Genomic DNA, 17,204 nt, shown 5'->3' with positions numbered 1-17,204 from the left:
TGCGCCGTACTTTAGAGAGCTAAAATAGTTCTACTATTCTACTATTTTAGTCGACAATATACGCAAGTATATTGACTACGCGAGTCGAACTGACAATAATAAAATGTAAGACATGTCCGGGTTACTTCTGACTCTTCCGGTTGTCCGCCTTGTCAGATACGGAACGTACGGTAATCGTAAACTGCGGCTGTTATACATACGAAATGTAAACAGACGGTGTTCAGTGTTGCCATATGACTTTGGAGAAAATTTCTTCTAAAATAAAGATGGCCGGGATTGCGCGAACACGTGCGCGAAGATAATCAATTTTCATTACATTGCGCCAACTGTGCACAGCAATAGCTTAAAAAATGTGAAAATGCGTGGGAAAATTCACCGAAAACATACATCATCCTGAGTGTGGGATGAGTGCAGTATTGGCCAAGTTGTAGAGTAGCACTTTATGTATGTGTATGTTCTCAACTTCTCATTGATGGTAGAGCTGTCTCAAAATTGTTGGAGCCACAAGATTCCCACTATCATCAATGAGTCATATTAGTCTCATAAGTTGCCAATTAGGAGAAACTGCACATACTAATCTGCTCAATACTGAAAACTGTATAATGATGGTCAGAAATATAACTTTGACTGCAGACAGCAAGAGAAAGAGTAGGCCATTGTTGTGTGTGAGATAGATTCAATAAACTGTCTTCTCACTCTTCTGTAGGTTGGCTTATGCTGACAGATGCAGTATCTTGCTAAGGCATACTTTTTACTTTTTTAGATTCTGTAAGCATTGCTCGGGACCTGAAGGGATGTCATGGCAAGCTTCACAGTGCTCTCCAAGACTCCAGCAGACCTTGCTTTCCTCCCTACATTCATCATCCCACCATGGTGTAGAACTGGTAATGAGTGAGAAATGTAAGGCTTGTGAGAAGTATGTACGTGAATACTAGAGAAAAAATTAAGACAGGGATGTGGAGATGGACTGGGTGAGGAGCTGGATGGGCATACAACAAGGATGCATCCTGTCACCACTTCTCTTCAACATTTACACTTCAGAGATGGATACAAAGGTGAGCTGCCATTGCTGAGGTTTACCAATGGCCAACAACAGTAGCTGAGGTTTACTAGTCACTGTGAGCAGAAATGCAGAATAGATGTTGGTGTGCATGTGGCTGGGCTGAGAACAGGTTAAAAAGGCTTCTGTATGCTGAAAATGCTGTGATTATGAGTGGAAATAGAGGAGAACTACAAAGCATGCTGGACTATGTGACTGAGTATAGGAGTGACTTCAATGTGCAATTCAGTGCAGAGAAGAGCCAATGACTTCCTGCAAATCCATCAGCTGAAGATATGGGCAGAGTCGCCAGAGTGTGGCTGTTGGAACTTGGGATGGAATGAGATTGTTAGGACAAACCATAGTGGCAAAGCAGAGAGTTTTTTAGACTCTCCCTCAAGTTCATTTTTGAGTACTATAAGTAGACCAGTAAAGTATCCTGGATACCAGCATCATCATACATAAGAAATTGGTTTAAATCTTGGATAAATGAGGAAATTAAAAATGAACTGATTCTAAAAAATCTCTGGTTTGTCACTATGGGACAAACAAGTATAGATGCTTAGCCTTGCTTAGGGTCGTTTGTGGACCAGTAGGTGAGGATGTGAAATACGAGGATGTGAAAGAACAAACGACAAGGCCACAAATCTAAGTAAGTCCAATCAATGGTTGGGTACTGGGTAGTGTCATAATAATATGGTATTTTCAATTTTTTTCTTATCCTCCCTCTAATTCTCATTAGGAATCAAGAGGAAATAATTTTTTTTGTGCAAATTCCTACAATTCTGATGTAAGCAGACAGAAACAAAATCCAGGTACGAGGTTAGAGCCTTAGAGGTACCTCCTTGCTCCACACAGTTCACATCTGCTGATATATCATATATGTATAGAAGTCTGTTTACTGGCTTTAAAGAGCTTAGTTTACCACTATCACAGATTCACAGTTCATAGGAGTTTAAGAGACTCAACACTGTAGGGTGTACCATGAAATCAGCACCTCAGCTGTTATAGATCAAACTTACACCACGATTGACGCATTTCCGGTGGTTTCAGGAAAGTGCCTAAAAAATCGGAATAAAAAAATCCAGCCTCTTGATACCAAGATGGACTGCTGTTTTTATGATGAATATTAACTTGAAACGTTTCCCAATCATTAAATAACGATTTCTCACTATTTCATTAAAGATTCTACACTTTTTGCAGCGTACATCATTTCATTGTAATGAGAAGTGGCTCACTCAAATGCGACGTAACCAAAAATGGAATATCATTTGAAATAGATATAATTAGTTTCCGTACCCAATTATCCAAAATTACAATTATCCAAAATTATGTTAGCAAAGATCTAATGTAAATAACTACTATGATCTTTGTTAATGGTACGCGTTACGTTAACCCTAGATTGTAGATGAAATCATAAAAAAGTAAAAAATGGTAGGTTAAAGAGAAGACACTCAACAAGATAATTTAATGGAAAAAATACCAATATTAGCTCATTTGTATTCATCATAAAAAACAGCAAGGTTGTCGTACTGTCAAATATTTTCAGTGTAAGGAATCAGACCAGAGGAATGATCAGAAAATTCATACGATCACGTAACATAGATCATCAATCTATACTTCGGAACGAAAGACAATTCAGATTATAATTTTAGAAAACACGCATAGGAAACCCCATGCTGGCCAGCCATGAATGAAAGTCAGCTGACGAGTAAACATAGCCAAAAACAGACGGTAAACAATTTCCTTAACACAGTAGTTTTTTCATTACTAAGTATTCAATGATTTAGTATCTCACACGTTTTAGTGTCTCCATCTCACTTTTTATGACAAAAAGAAAAGCACAATTTGACTAATGGTGAAAGTATGCGTGATTTAGTTGTAGGTCATATAGCGAGGAGTGGCAGAGAACTTGGCGTAAGCTTTGATGACTTTGTTGACTGCGTCTAGGAAGTCTTTCTCAGTAGCCACCTTCCTCCTCGCCCTGATCGCGTACATACCAGCCTCTGTGCACACCGACCGGATCTCGGCTCCTGTGACACCCGTTCAATCATTGATTACTGCCTCAATTTAAATCTTACTTCCTACTCCGGTTGTAGAACAAAAATATACTAGAGAACGTTTTCAATTACAATAATTCCCAGTGATTTCAAAGACTTACATTATACCCATTAAATTTGGTATGCTTAAAAACATAAAAATGCTGGTAATATTTACCAAATGACATTAGTCGAATTCCGAAGCAGATGTAAAAATTTTGGTTGATCTTGTCAATAACTACAGAATGATAGCGATAAATTTGCTGTTAAATAACATTGATTTGAAGCAATTTTAGGAGTTAGTGGCAGGAAGAGGACTAAAACATTGTGAATTGAAAACTAAAATTCTCGCAGTATTGACCGTAACCTGCGTAAACCTGGTTCCAGAAACTAAATGTTTTTATTTGTATTTCGAGCACAGTTACAAAATAACAGATTTATAAACTAAAGCAAAGTTCAATCAGGGAAGAAAAAAATAAAAAGAGGTTAAACATAAGGTTTTCAAATGAAATTCACTAGCCGATGTCTTACCGGTGCTGTTAGGGCAGAGGCGGGCAAGCAGATCAAAACGGATGTCTCTCTCTACGCTCATGCTTTTGGCGTGGATGCGGAAGATGTGAGCGCGGCCTTCCAAATCGGGTAAGCCAAACTCTACTTTGCGATCAAGACGTCCAGGCCTCATCAGCGCAGGATCCAAAGTGTCCGGCCTGTTCGTGGCCATCAAGACCTGCTCGTGCAAATTGAGCTAGTGAATGCACCTCCGTTGTTACTTTCATTTCAAAACTGTAAGTTGAAATATTTCCCATCGATTTGAATGTTATATTTTTAGATAGATGGGTTTAGGCACATTATATATATGGAAAATACGTTCTCACAACAATGCCTAACGGCATAAGGTGGAGGTTCCAACTAGGTGAGAAGGGTGATATATAACCGACGTGGTGAGCTGAACTAAATTTACACTACTGACATCGATTAGTGAATTAATGAAGCTTAACAAATAATCAGATGCACTGTAACAAGGAACACTGGTATTCCGCTAAATCGGATCAGTGCTGAACATATTCTTGTGAAAGCATTACAAACACGAAACAGTTATATACCTTGATGTTGCCCCTAGGGTCGAAGCCGTCCAGCTGGTTGATGAGCTCCAACATAGTCCTCTGGACTTCATTGTCGCCACCGGCACCGTCATCGAAGCGAGCGCCGCCGATGGCGTCGATCTCATCGAAGAATATGAGGCAAGCTTTCTTGGTGCGCGCCATCTCGAACAGCTCCCTTACCATGCGCGCCCCCTGAACGCGAGGGAGAGTTGCGTCAGTGGGGGGATGCGTTAGTAGGGGATAATTTTGTGCACTATCCCTTATCTCTCGAATTATCTTTTGACTTTTTACCTCAAGCACGTATGCCTTTATACAATTTTATAACTGCGGAATCATCTCATCACACACTCATCTTGGCGCCCACACAACTTTTTGCATATGTTACTTCACACCCATTAATTTTCAATTGCCCGAATTCTCATCTCGACCATATTCGTAGACACCATTATTTGTTCGACATCTTACATCAAACACGCTCGACCACAAATTTTTTTTCTGGTCAACGTATCCTTCGCACATCCACACTCTCATTCTCACGTCTCACTTCCCCACGCTCACCTACATTACCTACTAGGGCCTCACGTCTCACCCCGCCGAAGAATATCTACACTATTAGTGACAGGTGCCTCACCTCGCCTACGTATTTCTGCACTACTAGTGACAGGCGCCTCACCTCGCCTACGTATTTCTGCACTACTAGTGACTGGCGGCTCACCTCGCCCACGTATTTCTGCACCAACTCTGAGCCAATGACCCGGATGAAGCACGCATCGGTTCTGTTAGCAACAGCGCGAGCGCACAAGGTTTTGCCCGTGCCTGGAGGCCCGAACAGCAGCACACCTTTGGGCGGCTCAATACCCAGGTTCACGAAGCGCTCAGGCTGCGGTTAGATAGAGAAATTTAAGAGAATTTTGGATGCAACTGATCTGTAGTTACTCAAATGATCATTGAAAATTAAATGAAACCTCGAGGAAAATAGATTAGAGGAAACTCAGAAGGTAAATGTACTGAATATAATAATAACTTGTGAATGCAGATGGACATATGGAATAACTTGTGAATGCAGGTTCAAGATGGCAGACAAAAGGAAAATATGATGAAAATAGTGAGAATTAAATACAATTTGATATCCGTTTTTGTTTTATAACTCTTCGAGGATTTGAGAGAATACTTAAAACATAGTTTCAACTAGACATCTACAGTGTTGATTCATTTAGATCACAAATAAAGATGTAAAAATGAGAAGCCAGTCGGAATTATTGAGAGAACTCATTAATCAGTAAAAACTAACTGATTAACTGGGCAGAATCTAGATTAGCATTCACTAAAGACAACTCAAACTCCGATTGATTTAGTAATAGCGTCACAAGTTAATGTGATCGAATTCCATTCAAGGAGTTAATATGATCATCTTGAGTGAAGTGAATGCAAATGTGAATGACTCAAGTCATAAAACTTACAAGAAGTATGAGCAACTGGCGGAAAACGATCTCTGTAGCTAAATAATCTTGTCAACGACAGTCATCTAAACCTAGGTATGATTTGCTGTGTCATACAAGCTTTATAGTTGAAAGAAGTTAGAGTTTTGAAATGTAAAAATAACAAAAAAAAAATATAACATGCTACAACAAATAATGCAGGATAGTAAGGAGCACTGACATGCAGCAAGGGAGTTTCGACGACCTCCCTGAGCTTCTCAATTTGCTCCTTACAGCCGCCGACGTCTGAGTACGTGACATCAGGCTTCTCCTCCACCTGCATCATCGTCACAGAGGGATCGATCTTCGGGGGCAGGGGGATGTGAATCTGGTACTTGTTTCGATCCACCCTGGCAGGTGGAGGAGAAATATTCATTACTTTCAGAGCTTACATGTGATATAAGAGTACATCTTAGGGGTCAGGGTGGGGGAAATCCTGCAATTGTTTCAATCTAACCTGGCACATGGAATTTATTTATTTTTTTATTTTTAATTTTATATGAATACCAGATTCTATGAACTGACAATGGAGTTGGACTCCAAAACATTTTCCATAAAGATATGAATTTTCGTGGAATTTTCTTTGCTTTTAAATTTTTAGTAAACTTGCAATTTAAGCAAATAAGTGACATAAATTCTTTAATGAAAGCTTTAATATGGTAGGTACATACAGACAGATTTATTTTTGGAGGCCAGAATGGGGAGAGTAGAAAAGCTATTTTGGTTTACCCCAACAGTGGCATGAAGAACACTTACCAGTACCTACCAAGAGCATCCATACTTAATGGTTAGATCCACTATAAATTTTATTAAAAATTTTCTTCATATTCCAGATTTGCCTTGAATGCACTTGCTAATTTAATTCATGCAAATTTTTGCTTGTGAAGAAACTTGAAGACTATCATGTGAGTAAGGCTGAGTGTCGATAATGGAATCATTCCAAATAATATGAAAAAGCTTTGAAATTATTTAAATGAAAATCTTAAACAATCATCCTAAATAGCGTTGATGGTAGACTAATACTAAGTAATCTCCGTCAGCAAAATTATTGATGACTCTCAAAATGAACCAAAACAATTACAATGTTATTGCTGCACACAAAATGCTTACTATTGCTTTGCCCAAAATCATTGCGGAAGTTGAAATGATCATCAATTTTCAAGAACTGGATAGCAAAATACCAAACAAAATTTAAATGATTAACAAAAATTATACTTTGTAAATAAAGCTTGGCTCATTTCTCTCAACATAAATAAATAATGTCCTAAATGATGTCTCACCCCACTCTCATGCCTTCTTCTATGTCGGTGGGAGCAACATTGTCAGCCAAGTCAACCACAAACTTGGCAAACTGTTTCACATTGATGATGTACTTAGGATCATCAGAATCAGCATTGATAATCTTGGTGCATCTGGCAACCTGAAAAACAATGCTGAAGTTGTTACCAAGAACTTGATAAAATGAACATTATACTCAGGCCACAACCAATACTCCAATATGAATTGTAAAATAAAGTATTAGGGATTGGACAAAGAAGAAATGTCTTTCATAATAAAAAACACCACAAAATAAGAATTCTTTGAATTTTGATTTATATAATCAGAATGTTATGAAGTATGTTGTTTTTCTATTTATTAATGCAGCACAATTGAGGGTATAAACTTAGATAGTTTTTATCTTTGGAATTGCCCAGTTAGGGCATCAAGCAGGAGATTTTCTAGAGGCCTAAATAACCAAAAAGTACATACCAGAAAATTGTATTCATTCACAACATAATAAAATGTATCTAAGCAGTATTTGTATTAATCAATAGTTATTACAGAGATCTTACCTGTAGAGGTTGATCATTTTGTAATGTTTGTTTGTCAGCAGCTAAATCCCAAAGAGCTGGAGGGGCCAGCCCAGTATCAGATTCTTTGATGCCTGTGAGCTCATTGACTCGCTGCACTGTCTTTGTGATATCCTCTTCCACAGTCTTGATCTGCTTTGTATATGGCCCTTGCCCCTATAAAGTAACATCAAACATAAGTTGAGTTAATGTAGGTAATTCAACTCTTGGGAACAGTTTAACAGACACTTTCAAGCAAGATGATAATAAAAAATCGAATGAATTACAGCAATCATGGCTTGTGGCAATACTGGTTTCCTCTCAATGCACAGTATTTTTTTACACAAGACAAGAGAAAAAAAAACTAATTAAATATATAGAGACATCACTCTGCAAGCAGATGAAAATTTTAATAATCTTGGAATGTTTAAATGAATTCAGGGTATAGAATTGATATAGATATATAGTCAATGAGAATACCAGTTCTTTGCCCAGCATGAAAATATTTATTGGAAAACATCTAGCTTCATGCTTGTAGTTGACCATTTGTTTTTTAAAATAATTCAAGAAATTAGTTGGAACAATTGCCGAGTAAGCCATTAAATGTCGTGACATAAGCAAGATTGTCTCATAAGGAATTTTGAGCCATAATTGATTTGGTCCCATAGAAGAAGAAAAAGTTTCTAATACATAAAAATATGCTATTTACTACATAAGATAACTATGAAAAAATAAAAAATGCTATATATGTGAAAACAAGCTTCAAAGGTTAATTAAATTTATGAACTATAGATGGTAAATTTTGTAATAGTTGTATCTTCAAAAGCAAGTCTACCTTGAGCCATGAACTCAAGTACAATATCAAGACATTGACACACACAGAAAATGAGTTTTTAAAAGGAGATTTTGGGCTTTTTTTTTTATATGTATACATAAATAAGCTGTATGCCACACCCCTATAAAAATTTTATGCCTTTGTGCCTGAAGAAAATGTAGCTTTGAAGTAGTTGTATATTCTTTTTCAAGAAGCAATGTTGAAATTACTGGACATCCAAGTTTAATGCTAATATTGCTTTTATTTGGCCCATGGAAAAGACCTTACACAGTGACATGGCTGCAACAAATGTATCTACACTCCCCCTATAATTTTCTTCAGTGACATGGCTGCAACAAATGTATCTACACTCCCCCTATAATTTTCTTCAGTGATATGGCTGCAACAAATGTATCTACACTCCCCCTATAATTTTCTTCATTAGATTTATAAACCTTAAACTCAGTAGAGCCTAGTTTGAAAGGAATATGGAGTATATGGCTCTTAAATGCAATCAAAATCAGAAACAACACTTGTTCACTTGATGCTGAATCAGCCAGACATTACAAGCCAAGAGAAATACTCACATATGATTTTAAGAGAGAAATGTCAGCTTCATCCAATGCTGCACAAGATAGAAAATAAGTTGTTAAAAATAGTGTTATATAATAAAATTTTCATAGAAAAGACAGTGAATTCAATTTTTGATACTTGAATAAGAAAAAAAAATCACACAACATAAAAGATTGCCTAATTTTGCATGTCACTGTCAACAAGAAAAACCTATATCAATTTGAGGATAAAGAAGGTAAAGTAGGGCTTTTTTACCCTTTTGGCAGGCAAATTACTATTTATGATTACTTAAAATTGCCTCCCAAGAAGACCAGCCAACAGTATCTACTTTTAGTTTGTGGCAACATTATTATTATTGCTATTTCAGCAATAATCTTACCATTGTTTCATAAATAACATTTACTATGGCCAAAAATTATAAGATTTATACAAATTCTGAATGGGAGATAGGAAAAATGAAACTGAAGCTCTTTTAGTATTATTTTCTAAAGATAGAAGTAGCAATATCTATTCCATAAATTGAACTAACTTGACAAAATTAAATGAAATTGAGCATAAATAGTTGTTCTTTACTTTTAAATGTTTTAATTTGTATTAAAATTTTTTTTTAGCATAGTAATTTTCTTTAAAAAAAAAAATTTAGAATAATCAATATATTTAAACCTGAGGCTTAGGTCAATTGTAATCCATAGATTCATTAGATTGCATGTTACGATTGATATGACTAATGACAGATGGTGAGAAATAAATCAGGACAGTCATCCAACATTTCATAGGAATATTGCAGCAACTAAACTAACTTGAATATTGCAAAACTAAAAATAGTGACAAAGTTCAAAATTTCTCCCATCTATGTAGCATATATAAAGAAAGTCAAGAGATCATACATTTACTACCTCTAAAAAATCCCAGAAAAAAGTTTGGAAGACGAGATTCTGGGTGAGTATCTCTGCTAAGGTCTGTAGCAAGAAAATATTTACCATTTTAACACGTTGACTCCGAGTGCTGCATCTTGTACTGTTATTTCATTTTTTTGTACCGTTTTTAAACAGGGTTGCCAGACGTTAATTTTTTCCAGACAAATTCTGTGATTTATTTTTTCTCAATTGCATTGGCTGGCTAAAATTTACAATAGGGGTACTTCCTAATTAAATTCTAAATACTGCAAAAAGAAAATAGATGGAAATTTTATAGCGGAACCTACAAATAAACTTGTACCGGTATATATTGAGTTATTGGCCTTTTTATTGCATTTCCCCATTTATGAAAAAAATGCATTATTGTGCTCGCCATGTCCATCTGTCCGTCTGTGACTTCACGTTTTTGTTGACGAGAAAATGCCCTCTCTGTCACTCACTGCAGTGAGTACCATGTTATATTTTTTGTTCTCTGATTTGACCAATTTTATGCTACCTGAATTATGTACCACTTCGGAGTCAACATGTTAAACATTTTAACTTATATGAAAGTGGCACACAGGTGTTGGCTTAAAAACATGAAATTGAAAGAATTTGTGCAACTCATTCCAAAAAATGGAGGCCTTTTTCGCATGATGGAGCAATAAGGGATTCCACAGTAATAAGGGACACCCCTAAAATGCATTTACAGTGGGGGGAAATAAATATTCGTACACTTGAAAAATCGTATTTTAATGTATGTAAGTACACAAAGTTAACAGGAAAAGTGATTTAAATTATGTATAGAGACGCATAGTATTCAAAAATACTATCAAAAGAAATTAAATCTCAATGCAACAAAAAACAATGCAACATGTTCACTTTTCGTGTGAAAAAAGTATTCGTACAAAACAATAAATCCGCATTATTTTAATTTAATACTTGGTTGAATACCCTTTATTCAGCTCAACAGACACCAGTCCATTTCTATACGTCTTGACCAATGATTTGCAGATGCTGACTGGTATTTTATACCATTCTTCTTGGCACACCACCTTAAGATTCTCAATGTTTGTTGGGGACCTTTTCTTAATTTGAATCTTCAAATACCGCCACACAAACAACTAATTCTATCGCGTTGGAAGGAAGGATAAAGTTATAGGAAGATTGCTAGCCACTTGAATGTTCCTTTTAGTACAGTTGCTTCGTTCATTGGACGCTTCAAGACCCGTGACAGCGTTGAAAACCAAAGACGATCAGGTGCTCCTAGGAAGATTTCTGCACGATTTGCTAGATTATTGGGACGAAAAATCCAAGAAAATCCACAGATTACTCGAGGAGAGTTGCAAAGTCACCTGAGTGCCTCAGGAATTCAAGTAATCAAACGAACGATAAGCAATGAACTTCACAGAAACGAATTAAAATCACGCACCCCAAGAAAGACCCCACTCCTAATGAAACGACATAGAGATGCCATGCTGAAATTCGTCAAGGAGCATAAGGACAAAGACTATGCTTTTTGGGAAAAGGTTCTTTGGACAGACGAAACAAAAATTGAGCTTTTTGGTCGAAATTATTGTCACCATGTGTGGAGGAAAGACGGTGAGTTTGGTGTAAGTGAGTGAGTTTGGTGTGTAAAGTTTGGTGGTGGCAACATCATGATCTGGGGCTGTTTCTCTCATGTTGCATTGTTTTTTGTTGCATTGAGATTTAATTTCTTTTGATAGTATTTTTGAATACTATGCGTCTCTATACATAATGTAAATCACTTTTCCTGTTAAGTTTGTGTACTTACATACATTAAAATACGATTTTTCAAGTGTATGAATATTTATTTCCCCCCACTGTATATAACCTCACAGTTAGCAAAAGCTTCAGTTAACAAAGAAATCAATTAACAAGGAATTTTGATTACATTTACCTCTCTCAGCAAAAAAATGTCAGTTAATGAAAAATTAATGCATCACCGGTCATTACAAAATTGTGCATAGAATGGCATAGATAGAATTGTGCACTGGGCTATATAAAATTAAAAGTAATCAACCTAAACTATTATTTATTTCTCCAAAAAATATGATAGTTGTCACTAAAATATTTCTTTTTGTTTCACATATGTTTTTCACAATTTTCTTTTGTTATAGTGAATTCACTTGACCCAATTAAAATGGTGCAAAGTTACAAGCTGTCCTGCAAGTTTACAGATACAGAAGAAATGCCATACAGCTGCTGATATAAAGCTTGCAGTGGACAAGGTCATTGTAAATGCTCAATGGCATGTCCATGGATACGATAAATCGGTAATATCACATCAATAATATGGTAATGTATGGATATGGTAATAACATATCAATTATAGAAAAACAAATAAAAATCACAGAAAATGTCATTTATCCTACATCTACATCATCTACAAAGAGAGAGGAGGACTTCAGAGTACTGTTAGTAATGGATGAGTACACTCAGTATGCTTCAAACTTTTTAAAATCAAGTTTTATTTCAAGTGTCTGTCATTGCCCCATTTCTAAGTTTGCCCCCCAGTTCAGGGGCAGCCTTTGGTTGGCCCCATATAGTCACATATTCATGTTTGCCCCCAAGTTGGGGGGAAAAGTCCTATTTATCAGTTATCACAGCTCTAATATCATATAATTTTAGTACGTATGAAATCTTGCGGCTCTGATGTCAAGTATTTTTGTTTGATTGATGAAATCGTGGTTTGCACTTTGAAAACATGTCATTACATGAAATTTTCAACTTCCGCAATCCACAGTACTCCGCAATCCACAGTACATACACAGTACACGCTCCTGCTAAAATATCCTGCATAACGTCATGAAAAGGAGTCAACCCAAAACGTTTAGTTGAAGATCCCATAGTTGCGGGCACATCAGAGTGGTCAGACTGCAGTATCACATGTTCATGCAGATCGTAAATGGCTCTCAAGATTGCAGATCGTACATGGCTCTCCATGGCCAATGATGGCCATGATTAGAATTTAGGGCTTGATGAAATGGAATCACCACTGGTGAATCCATAAAACCATGGCTTAAGCATGGAAAGGCCAGGAACTTTCCATTTTCAGTCCATTATTTAATATATGTTAATGGATATCCCCTTCCACCAGTGATTGGTTGATGGGATTGTGATGTCTTCCTATCCATATGTGATTCATTGTGTCCAAATATGGTATGTGTACTGGTTATGGTTACTGTCAACTGGGGTGACTTTGGCCACCACTACAACAGAAACAAATGGCAGCAAAACAAACTGATAAACATTGGCCAAAATGACTGGGAGTGGGGTGACATTGGCCACTGGGTTGACTATGCCCAATGTTTATTATTTTGTTTTGCTGCCTAAGTTTCTGTTGTAGTGGTGGCTGGAGTCACCCCTGGTGGCCAAAGTCACCACGATGATGGTAACTTGATACTTAAACTAACTCAACTTAATCATTAAAGGCCCTGGAAAATTTTCAAAAATTCAATAAACAGAAGAGAGATAAAAAAATGTCAATCAAACAAGAGAGAACTAAAGAATTCTATAACAAATATACACAATTGTTTCAGTCTGTCCACAAGGTACTACATAATTGAAACAGTCTGTCCACACCTAGCAGAGTACTGTATCTAAGGAAAGCTTTCCACCCAAGGTGGAAAGCTTTATCAGAAGTCAACTTCTATTCCTACAATTCCTCACTGCCAAATAGGTATATTCCATATCTGTTGGTGCCTGGTCCCTTACAAATAGCATATGGAATTTTTTCGGAGATGCCATGCAATAGCCCTCATAAAGACCTTTAAAATGAGCCTAACTAATCTTGTTTATGAAAGGTTTCATAATAAGATGTTATTAACAAGAAAAAAAGCTCAAAACTGTCTCTTAGGGTAAATACACCATATTCTGACACCTTAAGGACGCCGCAAGAAATAAATGGCTATAAATAAATAAATAGATCACCGTATGCGCAACTCGAGTTCTGATTGGTTTATGTCACTCTCACAAAACACCACACTATGCGCCAGCAATGATGAAATGTCACAAACTGTTGCCATATTCATTTAAAAGCCTTTAGAATTAAAATCTACAAAATTGCTGAATTCCGACACTGTGTGTGACTAAATGCAGCACATTGTGAGACTAATTCCGACACCGCTTCAAAATCGTAATTCCTAATTTTGACACCCTGTGTTGGAATTCTGACACACTGTGTGAGCTGTGTCAGAATATGATACCCTGTGTCACGGCTCTGACGGCTGTTTGTGTGTCGTAATTCCAGCACTGGGTCAGAATTAGTTTTTATGTGTCTAAAACTGTCTCTTAAATCAATCATCTATTAATTTATTTACCACTTAAAATCAGCAAATATACAAGTATACTTGAAGGATTCCTAATATATTTACAGACTTATTTAAAAGTCTCAAACCATAATATTCTTTCTACACAAACAGTTTATCGCTATTTAGTAAAGCAAGGTTGACTATCAACTTTCATACGTGTTTTCGATGTTCTCACTAGTTGACTTGGACTTTCACTCTGCAGATCTTAACATTTTCCTGCTAGACCCTAGTGTTTTGCAGGAATCTGGCACGCAATAGTATGATGTCACTATTTCAACCATCTAGGGTAAACGCGGTATATTCCGACATCGTAGGTAATTCAGTCACCTCTCCAGCTTTTCCTTTATATTAAGCTTTGTTTTAGTTCCATGCGTTTGTTGATGGTTGAAATGGTGACGTCATGCATTTGCGAGTCAAAATACTGCCAAAACACTAGGTCTTGGCCATCTAGTGGGAAAATATTGAGATCCAAAGAGAGACAATATATGCCACGTGGTGAGATCATCGAAAAATGTGTCAAATTTGACAGTTGACATGGCTCTACCAAATAGTGAATAACTGTTTTTATAGGAAGAATATTATGGTTTGATAATACAGCTCACACAGCAAACGGAATTCAAACACGTGGATGTCGGCAATACGTATCAGTTAAATTTGAAGCGCTGACGCAATACGACTAACCACGTGTTGAATATTGCCACACAAAGTGACGGAATATAGGGATTTGGTAGGTTTCCATTCTAAAGGCTTTTTAATAAATATGGCAACATTTTGTGACGTTTCATCATTGCTGACGCATAGTGAAGTGTTTTGAGAGTCATGTGAAGGCAACAGAACTTGCGTAACGCATACGGTTTTTTTTTATAGTTTTTCATTTCTTGATGCGTCCTTAATGTGTTGGAATATACCGCGTTTACCCTACGCATGCGTGGAACTAAGACCAAGCTTAATATAAAGGAAAAAGTTGAGGGGTGTCAGAATTACCTACAGTGTCGGAATATGGTGCGTTTACCCATAGTGACAAACCACAGATTTTTTAGAATCTGTTCATTTTTAATTTCCTCATTTACTCAAGATTTAGACCAATTTCTTATGTATGATAATGCAGGTATCCAGGATACTTTACTGGTCTACATATAGGACTCAAAAATGAACTTGAGGGACTGAGGGAGTCTAAAAAAACTCTCTGCTTTGCTACTATGCACCCTATCGCCCCTTTTGATGCTATAACTGGATTAACTGCAATTAAAAAAAAAAATTCTGCCAAATATTTTAAATAGGTCCTATAGATAGGGCCTACCGGCCCATTACTGGCAAATTTTGAGGCATATAAAGTTATAAACAGTATCTTGCTTTAGTTGCTTACAAATTTGCTAAAGTCTGCATCCTGAAAGTGAAATAATACCTAATGGCACCATAGTGGCAAAGCAGAGATTTTTAGAATCAGTTCATTTTTAATTTCCTCATTCATTCAAGATCTAAACCAATTTCTTATGTATGATGATGCTGGTATCCATGATACTTTACTGGTCTACTTACAGGACTCAAAAATGAACTTAAGGGAGAGTCTAAAAAACTCTCTGCTTTGCCACTATGAATGGCACTGCATTTTATTGAGTGCAGCACCAGCACAGCACTAAAGGGCTAAGATACTAATCTTAGCCTCTTAGGATTTAAGAACACGATTGCTTGCAACTTAATTCCAGATTTCCGGCTCTGCCTAATTTTCCAGAAAGGCTCAGCCACAACCACTACCTTTCTCTTCATTTTTGGACTGCACAATTTTAGCTAGATCTACCATGAAAAATATCTATTCCTGAGTCAAAATTGTGACTGGATTTTTCAAACCATGAGTTATAGTATTTTTTATCTGTTTTTTTTTTAAATTATTTTTGAGCAGTTAATTCTTTTTTCCAGACCGTGTAGCCTACAGCAATTATTGAGCCGCTAAGTTAAAGTTAGTAACTTATTTGCCAAACGCAAAACTGCAAGTTCAATAGGTAGCCAAGCCATTTATTTACATAATTATATTGCACACATAGTCACATACTATGCCCACTCAGGAGAAAATTCCAAGAATTGTAGTTCATAGAATCAAGCTAAATCCAGTCTAGTTTCTCAATTGGTTTTAATAAATGAGTTAGAGAAGAAAAGTCTAGTTTCAAGTTTTCTAATGCAACATGGAATGAGCACCCATTCATAGGCTATTTTGCCTCGCTAAATAATACTTATCAAAACTATTACAGACCTGTAATTTTTTCTTCTTCTTCATTTTCAGGTTTTACTTTTCTCATATCAGAACCTAAATGGTCAGGCATTGCGAAGTGAAATAAATTATTGCCTGCTAACAAATATCAATGACAGGAGCAATATCACACTAAACTTTTTCTTCCGAGTCAGCAAGTATAAATGTAAACAAAATTCACAAACTTGCCAGAGCTTCTAGATTTTTATTCAAAATGTAGAAATTAAACAATAAAAACGTCAATTTTACCGTTTTAATAATTTATTCATTGATTCGAAGCAAATCATGAATTCAAAGTTCGTAAAAAATTCATATTTTGCCCACGCTCATATATATATAAGGGGGAAGGGGAAACACTCAAACGAAAAAGTAGGGAGTAATCTCAATGGAATATTTCACAGAGGATTCCAACGCCGATATGTTTATTGATAGATCTTTTTGCAAGCTCAAAAACTGGAAAGGGTAGAAATCTATAACAATTGCTACTATATTTCTTTAAACTACCAGAGAATACTCATAGAAGTGTCGGCGTTGAAGAAATAGGCCCATGGCCTGTTGCCGATTCTTGAACTTTTCGTGACTTGATTCACAAGGGATCCGGCCTTTGGAACCCGATCTTTCCATAGCTGAAGATTGATTGAGATAGCTGCTAGACTTATTGCCTGGTGCGTAATTTGCCAGGCATTTTAAGACTGAACATATGCTCCTGCATAGCTTCGTCTAGTCTGTTCTTGAAGGCGTTCATGCTCGTAGCGTCAACGATGCTATCAGGGAGGCTGTTCCACATGTCGGTGACTCGAAGCGAGAAGAAATGTTGTCGCATGGATGTGTTCCAACGCTGCTTTTTTAGTTTA

At 36.6% G+C, this 17,204-nt stretch overlaps 1 protein-coding gene across 1 annotated transcript; it reads right to left on the bottom strand.

The window, feature by feature from the left end:
• Positions 1-2,539: 2,539 nt before the first annotated feature.
• LOC108674372 (26S proteasome regulatory subunit 7) lies at positions 2,540-16,516 on the bottom strand. Its single transcript, XM_018162315.2, has 9 exons — positions 16,354-16,516; positions 8,890-8,927; positions 7,492-7,665; positions 6,940-7,079; positions 5,841-6,009; positions 4,897-5,061; positions 4,182-4,373; positions 3,610-3,805; positions 2,540-3,072 (listed from the first exon to the last, which is right to left on the bottom strand). Exons 1-9 carry the CDS (start codon positions 16,421-16,423, stop codon positions 2,915-2,917), a joined length of 1,302 nt encoding a protein of 433 aa, XP_018017804.1. The 5' UTR covers positions 16,424-16,516; the 3' UTR covers positions 2,540-2,914.
• Between the last annotated feature and the right edge of the window lie 688 nt (positions 16,517-17,204).

This window comes from Hyalella azteca, unplaced genomic scaffold (assembly GCF_000764305.2).
Source record: "Hyalella azteca isolate HAZT.00-mixed unplaced genomic scaffold, Hazt_2.0.2 contig13501, whole genome shotgun sequence".
NCBI classification, from domain to species: domain Eukaryota; kingdom Metazoa; phylum Arthropoda; class Malacostraca; order Amphipoda; family Hyalellidae; genus Hyalella; species Hyalella azteca.
This window is presented reverse-complemented; position numbering and strand designations above follow the sequence as displayed.